The sequence below is a fragment of the Microchirus variegatus genome (genome assembly GCF_963457635.1).
Source record: "Microchirus variegatus genome assembly, chromosome: 10".
In the NCBI taxonomy this organism is placed as follows: domain Eukaryota; kingdom Metazoa; phylum Chordata; class Actinopteri; order Pleuronectiformes; family Soleidae; genus Microchirus; species Microchirus variegatus.
Genome location: NC_139811.1, coordinates 14,358,752 through 14,368,176, shown reverse-complemented (window position 1 = coordinate 14,368,176; position 9,425 = coordinate 14,358,752). Strand labels below are relative to the sequence as shown.

Below are 9,425 nucleotides of genomic sequence, written 5' to 3'. Positions count from 1 at the left end.
TGTGTGTAATAAGTTAAAAGGGTTTCAAAGTGAATTGATGACTTGCACAATAAATTCTATTTTTTTATACTGTAACCATGTTTGTATGTTGAATTAATATCTCAATGTGTTTAGTAGCCTATCTAATAATGTCAATGTTTTTTTAGTTTACAAATGTGCCAATTTATATAAAATTGTTCCGTCCATCCCTCCCGTGGACCTTATTGGACTCGCCCGGGGTTGTGTTTCCTGATAAACGAAAGTTACAGGTTGAGGGCGTTGTTCTTTGAGAGAAGTCAAATGCGTCAGTACAGAAGTAAACTTCTTCAACACAACCCAGAGCAGGAAAATGGACCAAAGCTGTCTTTCATTAACATTTATCGGAGGTAAGACCTGATCATTTTGCGATGTTTGGCTGTTCCTACAATTATTTTTAAAACGTAGAACGACACTCACTTTGTGCCCAACTCGCGGTTTTCAAACAACAACGCTCTACATTGGGGATATGGATGACTCATGACTTATGCTACTTTAGTTCCAAAGCGACGTTTTAGCTTCAGTGAACCACTCCAAACGTTAGAAAAGAGTGCGTGTTATTTTTGGCGTGGGGCTGAATAATAAACCAGTCCTTAGAGTCAAACGGCGTTTTGGACTCTTGTGGAGAAAAGGGGGCATTTCACCGTCTAGCATAGTTCGGAATTTTGGATATAAGACATTTTTTCCAACTCAGCCGGTGTGATGGAGACGTCGCATGGCATTAATTTTTGAGGGACTACTTTCTCAGCAGCAGCGGAATTAGTCCGCCGCTTTTATAGCCTACCAGGAAGTATGACGCGCTGCTGCGACATACATCCTTCACATTGCAAGGTTGGTTTTAATTCAAACATTCTATCAACACAGATATGTACATCGATAGTCTGCCGTTACAATCGATTTGCCTCGGGTGCACTGTGGAGTCTGTACGAGTGTTTCTCATTTCATGCTACCTTGTACCATTGACTTGCGCTAACCATAGCACCAGCGAACTCGGCAACTAGAAGACTAGAAAACGTCTCCAGACGTCTCCGTCACACCGGCTGAGTTGGAAAATAGGTCTTATGCCCAAAATCCCGAACTATCCCTTTAATTAAGAGCCAAAAAAAGAAACCCTGGGCTAACATTAAAAAAAAACATCACTGTGCTGTATGGGTGCGGTTCTTAAAAGTTGACTATGCTAACTATGCTTGATTCCAGTTAATACTGCTAAACTGCTTTTCCTCTGCCAATCAATCCTTTGTGCTCATGACTCATTAAGAGTGGACTGTTCCAAATGGTGTTAAGGATTGCATCTCAATACATGTATGTATTTTGTTATCATTATTACTAGGGGGAGGGGGGGGAGGGGGTTAAAGTAGTTTAACGACTGTAACTCTGCAAGGTTGGTAATAAGGAAAAGGCTTTACGTTCATTAATCAGTTACGAATACAGTTGCACCACTTCAGAAAATCACCTTTTTTGCCTGGCTATTTTTGGCCTGTTTTTTCTTTTCTTACAAATGCACTGCTTTATAATAATTGTATTGTCATTGCCACAATGGCTATGTAACCAAATGTAAGCCACGCAGGAGTGAACAAATGAAAAAATTATGACTTTCTTTCACATCTGTAGTCAAATATCATAATAACATAATGGGAGGTGAATGCTTGTTTGTCAAACTTGGAAATTATGTTGTTCACAAATGTATTGTTTTGTCCACAAACGAAAATGATTCCAGAACATTCCAGAATATTGTTTTAATAACGAAAAAAACTTCAAACCAATTAGTTTAATAATCAAATAATTGTTTCAACTTTATATTTTACTGTATATTACTGAATGATGAATAATGCTGTACAGAAATGTTGAAGATGCAGTATGTTTGAGGCTTTTAGAAATTGTGTCACCATTACTGAGTTTGCCCAGCAGAGAGCACTGTTTAGTTTGTTTTGTAGGGATCCTTAATAAGTTGTGGATATTTACATTTGCCTCAGACACATTTTATTAAGGAATGTATGTGTGAACCAAAAAAGGGAAACAATTAAATATCTGTCATTTTATTTTGAAATGTCAATCATGCATTTTGAGATTCGGTTCCATTATCACATTCATCTGAATGCAACATACTGTAACAAACATAACTGAACATTTTCTTTTACAGGTGGATGTTGACAAGTAAACCAGTGTTGTTGATGTGATGAAAGGAGAAAGGAAATCATGGGTGAGTGGATTGTCAAGTCAGTTTTATTGTGTTGTAATTTAATGTGATCTGATGTCTTTAAAAAAAAAAGGTAACATTTACTGTAAATAATATGCTCATGAACCACAGGATTGGCTCCACCAACGCAGCATAAGAATTTTATACATGGAGCATGTCAGCATCTTTAAGCTCATTGATGTGATTTGTTACAGACCACAACTGTACTTTTGGTATTTGTAAAGCATTTTAAAACAACTAAACAAAACCACAAATGGTATGGAATTAGATTCCAAACAACACTGTAAGAAGCACAACAAATATCAATTTAATCATTCAAAAATATTATATTTTATTGTTTGAAAATACACTTGTCAAAATAAAAGAATCGACTTCTATTGAATATATGTTTGTTGGCAAATAAAAGACATGTTTTTAAATAGGGATGCACCGATTGCCATTTTTGGGGCCAATTTCAGATTTTTCAAGAAGTTTGACCTGCCGATACCGATTTTAGCCGATTTCGATTTCAATTTTTTAAACCACTTTACAGCATACAGAAAGATATATATTTTTGCATCTTTTCTCTTTAATAGAACATTGTAACATAGAAATTCAATCAGTTCACATCCAATATCCAACTAAAAATACATAAACGAATCACTACCTGTATGTGTAGTTTAAGTTTAAACATATTTCACAACATATTACCTACACACAAATAAGTAAATGAACTAATGACCAAGAGCGCAGAGCTCTCTCTCTCTCTCTCTCTCTCCCGCCCCTCGTGCTCTCTGCGCACACAGGTTTAACAAACAAACAAATGCTGAGTGCTGATCAAAAGTTTTGTGCAAGTGGTTTAAAATCCTGACTCTTGTCCCAAATATGACAGGCTTCATTCAGTGATTGAAACAAATATATAAACATTAATGAAACATTTACATGCAGAGCGCCCACTCGCAAAGCAGACAGCAGCGTCACGGCTGCGCGGATGTTGTGTAATCAAATACACCGGTATGGCGGTATATTAAAAATTCATATCATAACGAAAAAAATGGTATTCGGTGTGAAACGGTATACCGCCCAGCCCTACACTCTACTACATGTGCGTGTAGCCACTTGCACGTGTGTTGCTGATGCTGCGCGGTGCGGGTGCATTTGACCGGCTTATTAAAAACTGAATATTTCTGTCTGACCTACCGGTCGCCAATTGCAGCCGATCACGTGAAAATCGGCCGGTTCCGGTCACTGGCCGATTAATCAGTGCATCCCTATTTTTAAATGTGGAGAACAATCTCTTATTCTATCATTTATGAATAAACCAATGTCTTTTTTCCCCCTCATTATTCAGCTGACAATCTTGTGCAGTCACCTGAGAATTGGACTGAAACTCAAGTAAGCACCTGGCTACAAACACTTGGCGTGAAAGAACAATACATAAAGAAGTTCCTTGAAGAAGAAGTAAATGGGAAAATCCTTCTTTTACTTGATAAGGACTTTTTGAGGACAGAGATTGGTATGAAATCAGGGCCTGCTCTTATGATCATCAAAAAAAGAAATGAGCTCCTCAATTCCCAGCAAACAGTTCAGCAGAATGCAAAGCCTACCAGGACGAAAAAAACTGAGTTGCAGCAGAAAAACAATTCAAAATCAGTTCATTGTCTTGCTCCAAGTGAAGTTCCTTCTGGACAGGTACATGCTGCCTTAGAAGAAAGTCAAACTGCCCAGCAACAGTGCACATTGACTTCAAAGGAAGACTGCAAGCCACGGCCATTTGATCAAGAAGGCATTGATTTCCTATATGTAAAGCACAGAGTTCTGCAACCTGAATCGGGAGCTTTTGATTTGATCTCTCCCTGCCATGAATTTAAATCTTTTGCTGTCGCTGCTGAATTGGATCGCACAAGACTTCAAGCTAAGTTTGCCAAAGAGGTTCTAAAATTTGCAACTGGTTGTATGAATATCCGATCAAATGGCACAATACATTTCGGTGTGATGGACAGCAAGGAGGATACAGGATATGTGCATGGTGAGGTAATTGGCCTCCCAATAGAAGACAAAGACATGTATGTGGATGCTTTGGACTACATTGAAAAGTGTTTCTCAACTGACAAAGAGCATGCTCGCAATTGTGTGCGCCCACCAAGGTTCATTGAGGTTATGGATCAAGAAAGTACAGCAAAAAAATATGTGGTAGAGGTTGACATTGTGCCTTCAGTCAACATTGTTAAGGGCAAGGTTTATGAAGTTCGTCTGCCAAACTTCAGTGAGGAAACAAACAAAGTACAATATGAGAAAAAAGCAATTCTGCGAAGGGTAGGTTCTAAAACAGAGCCAGTGGGTGACAGTGATTTAAGTGATTTCTATCAGAGAGTCAAAGAACGGGATGCTCGAAGAGAAGAGGCAGAGAAAACTCTAGTCTTCAGTACTCCACTCTGCCAAGACCTTGGAAGGAAACTCACAATGCTGATAACTAGTGGGAAGAAATTCATTGAAAATGATAAATGGTTCATATTCATTACAAACAAATTCAAACCTGATGACCTTTCTCACATCGAGTGGCTGCTGAATATGAAGATTTTCTCTGTGTTTGATTTTGACCCAGACTCAAAGATATCAGGCCTTTGCAGCAAATACCTTGAGCATCATGCTGCAAACATGCATTCCCTGCAGAGCTACAGCAAATCCAGTGACACGAGCATCAAAGAATTCACAGAAAAATTGCACCTGTTTGAACAAACTAGCTGGATCTTCTGCAATGGCCGTTCTGGTTTTAAAGCAAATGAAAGTCCTTCTGATGAAATGACTTGGATCAAGACACAAATTACCCTTTTGAGGAAATGTGTGTCTATGATTTGTCAACAAATCTTGCCAAAAGGGACATTACAGGTGATTTTTCTTCTCACATCACCAGTAGAGAAACCTCTCTTGCACACCTTTTATGAGTTTTTCACAGACATGGAAGGCCACACAGACATCATCTGCATCTGTGAATCAGAAACAAACTTCCAGAAGTGGCAAAGTTTTGCAGAGGGGTCATGTGGAACACAAACCGTGAACAACTTCAGTGTTGTTGGGATGAAAATGAGTCACATCAATGCAACTATGCAAATGATACAACCAGTAAAAGCCTGTGCCAAAAAACACTTGCCAGTCTTTGTGAAGGGGACATGTCTTCTTGAGACAAAGAAAGAGGAACATATGGCTTCTCTGGAAATACTGACAGTCAACCATTGTGATGACACAAGCGAAGACTTCATTAATGACGAGAAGGCAAATGTTGAACGCCAGTTTTACCGTGGTGGTAGAGTGACATGGTTGAACTTTTGGCTGGCTGAGCACAAGTATGTTGGAGAGACAATAGAACGAGATGCTTATCGCGACGTCTCCAAACTCCTCATGGATGTTTTGAAATCTAACGTGGATCAGACCCCAGTTACTTCTATAAACATCTACCATCACCCAGGAAGTGGTGGAAGTACCGTGGCAAGACAAGTGTTGTGGCAGAACAGGAAAGAACTAAGATGTGCAGTTGTGAAGCCTTCATACTCAGTTGCTGATGTTGCACAACATGCAGTTGATCTAAGAGAATATGAAGAAAAAGATCCACAAAGGTGTCTTCCAGTGCTGCTCCTAATTGAAGACTCTGACAAAGAATACCTTGATGATCTCAGAAATGAGCTAGAGGTTGCAATCAAAAGCAGGCGAATTCAGTATGGAACACTATGTTTCATTTTGTTGAGCTGTAGGCGATCCTATGATCCAGAGAGTAGATGCAAAGAGTCTGCACTGCAGAATGTATCTGTCACTCACAAACTGTCTCCTGAAGAGAAGAAGAAGTTTGCTGGAAAACGACAGTTGCTTGAAGAACAGTATGAGCCTCAGTTCATCCTGACATTTGTTTTGATGAGTGAAGAATTTCATAAAGATTATGTTCAAAAGTTTGTGAGACATTTGCTTCAAGGCATTGATCTTCAGTCTACGGTCACTCTTCTCATCCAGTACGTAGCACTACTGAACACTTACGTTTCTAACTCTTTCATCTCTCAGTCCCACTGCGAAGCTTTGCTAACCTTACAAATGCACATGGAAAGGTTTCGACAGCAAGAGTTTGCAAGATCACTTGGCGATCAGGCCAAACTAGTCTTCTTGTATCTTAGAGATGACAAGACCTACATTGAATCCATCAGAATAATTCACCCACTTGTTGCAAAGGAAATCCTCCAACAACTCCTTGGTAGCCAACAGACCCACAGCAGTTTGGCAATGAAATTGCTCTGTGACGATGTGCTTTTTGAGCACAGATTTGGAAAGGAAGAGTATCGGTCATTTTTGAGAGCACTTTTCATGAGGAGATCCAGAATAAGCAAAGGAGATGAATATGATACTTTATTCTCTCCTCTGATTGAACATGTGCGAGAAAAGGAGGGAAGCCCTGACAAAGCAATTGAGTTGCTCAAGGAAGCTTTTGAACGTTTTCATAAAGATCCACACATTGCACAACAACTTGCTCGTCTTCTGTATACTTATGAAAAGTTTGAAGAGGCAAAATACTGGGCGGAGACTGCAGCTAAACAGCTTCCCAACAACTCATACATACTTAACACAAAAGGACAGGTGTACAAAAAATGGTTCCAAGCCAAATGGAAAGCCATTGAAAATGCTCCAATCACAGCCCAAAACACAGCTGATGCTGTGGAGACTGCACTGAATGCCCTGCAGTGTTTTCAAGAATGTGAGAGAGCAGCTGATGCAGACACGGAACGTGTAAACGATTCAGGATATTTTGCTGAAGTTGAAGTTGGAATCAGCCTGTTCAAATTGATCTTTTCATTACAAGAGTTTGCAAATGTAGCTAAAGGCCATTCAAAGTGTAGAGAGTATCTGTTAACAGATTACATACCAGACATTATCTTAGACGCCTGGGCCCCATTTCATTGTCGTTTGAAAAAGCTTCACAAGACATTGAATGATTCCTTGGAATGGATTTCAGAGGACCTCAGTTTCTTCCAGACAGATGTAGGTGAAGATGAAGAAGAGATTCCTGAAAGTCCTGAAGAGAAGATAAGCCATCCACTGGAGTGGTTGATCAAAAGATCTTCCGAGTATGGAAAGTTCTTCAGTGAAGTTTCCGCTGCTGCAATTCTGCATCGAGGGCAATCAATCCCTACCAATGTCACTCATTTACAAAAACGCATGATCATCTATCAACTTGGTGGGGGTAACATCACTTCCATCTTGTCCAAACTAACTGACCAGAGGGAGGCCGTGCATATTTTAGAGACCATAGTTTCTCTTTACCCCAGCAGTCCACGAAAGGCAAATCTTGAACAGAGGGATATTGTGAACTACATTGTGGCTCACATTACTCTCAACTGCTTGTCACCACAGTCTTCAAAGGTTGCTCCTTTTAAAGATCTACAGGCCCTTTGTCATCAGTTCCCAGCTGATAAAAAGAAATGTTTACCAGGTGCTCTGTTCCTGCGTACCTTACTATTCTGGCCAGAGGATAAGGATACAGACCATGAGAGAGAAAACAAATATGAAATTGTCCAGTCAGCTGTGGAGCACATGGAAAAAGGCTACTGTACCAGGAAGAAGGACATTCCTCAAAGAAAGAGAAGGCTTTACACCCATTTTCTTCTGGGTCATGGAAATGGATTGGATAAATTTGTCCACAAGAGAAAGGTTCACAGTGTCACAAAGGTGTTCTCAATCTCTGAAAAACGCCTGAAATGGTTTAGTGGTGAAGAATGGGGAAAGCCTGAGGTTGCTGAAATGTTAAAACGCGTTTCTGGTTGGACTGAGGATGGAGTGGTTTACCTCGAGGGCCCTCAGAAAAAGAAATTCAGCATAGTGCCTCTTCACATGCGTTCAGTGCCACACAGCAATGAAAACATCACATTCTACCTTGGTTTCACCTTCAGGGGCCCTGTTGCCTACAACATTACTGTAAAGGAATAGTTCATCTTTGAACAGTGGACCTGTCATTGTTGAAGCACTGGCCTAGTATCCACTATGGCTGAACATTGAATCGTGATTCAATCAAAATTGCAATACAGCCTGTAAATGAAAACTTTGAAGCACATGGTATGATATCAGTAACGCATTGTTTTGTAAGATGTAACATAACTGATAACATTTTATGCATTTTTCATTTTTTGTATTAACCTTATGGAACAAGTCTTAAAGTTACACACTGAATGTTCATATACATTTGTATCCATGACATGATGGAGTTTGGATTGATGTAAATGTAAATACACAGTATTTTATCTTGTTTGTTTGTTCAATAGAAATTTTAATGTGGCCTGTTTGTGTCCTAGCACATTAGCTCACACTAAGTCATTGATGTGTTCAAGGAGTCCATGTCGAATCGAAGGGAATTTTGTAAACAGAGAAAATATGTTTCAGCAAAAGCTGTATTAAAGGGACACTGTGTAGTATTTATGGGTTTATATAACCCAAAATCCACTTTTTTATACATATTATGTGCTCCTGCATTGTCTAGTCGCTGTATAATAGTTTTTGTTTCATTTTCGTAGTGTTTCAAAAAGTCATGTAAAATAACATGGTCGCGGGCCGCGGTTGCATTGCCACTGTTAGCAGCGAGACGCCATGATTCTACCGGAGCCTGTAAGGACAAACGCGAGAGAACAAATCAAGCGTCGCTTTACTTGTAGCGGAAGTCTCGTCTGCTACGGCCGCGGTAGCTCGCCCTCTCCCTCACCTCACGAACCTCATCTGCTGACATGGAGAAAGACAACAAGGACGACTTTTGACAGGCTGCGGATACCGTAGCGCTCAGGGAAGGGAGGGGGTGAGCAGAGGAGCAGTTCTTTGTTGTAAATTTCAGCCTCTCCTCTAGATGGCACTATAAACTACTTACTTCACCTTTAAGAGCTGAAGAACACATTTTCTTATATATATATTAACAATTTATTTGTATTGATACTGAGTGTATTTCATGAAAACTGTGTAACGCCTGACCTATGTCACTATAAAGTCTACTTGTGTAGTAGTACCATGAGAATGTGTCTGGGTTCTTTTTAACTTCTAAACCTTTTTCAACTTTATTTGGTGTTGTTAGCTATTTTAAGCGAACAACGAGGTGCTGTTAGTTTTTTAAGCTAACAGCACCTCGTTGTTCGCTTAAAATAGCTAACAACTGTATTAAATATATATATTTTAGCATCTAGCTTAAAATGATGACTTCAAACAAAACAAATGTGAG

At 39.6% G+C, this 9,425-nt stretch overlaps 1 protein-coding gene across 1 annotated transcript; it reads left to right on the top strand.

Annotated features, from left to right (window-relative positions):
• Nucleotides 1-269: 269 nt before the first annotated feature.
• LOC310932852 (sterile alpha motif domain-containing protein 9-like) lies at nucleotides 270-8,569 on the top strand. The gene is made up of 3 exons (XM_083896228.1): nucleotides 270-365; nucleotides 2,156-2,215; nucleotides 3,543-8,569. The coding sequence occupies exons 2-3, from the start codon at nucleotides 2,212-2,214 to the stop codon at nucleotides 8,153-8,155; spliced, it is 4,617 nt and encodes a 1,538-aa protein (XP_083752354.1). The 5' UTR covers nucleotides 270-365; nucleotides 2,156-2,211; the 3' UTR covers nucleotides 8,156-8,569.
• Nucleotides 8,570-9,425: the final 856 nt, after the last annotated feature.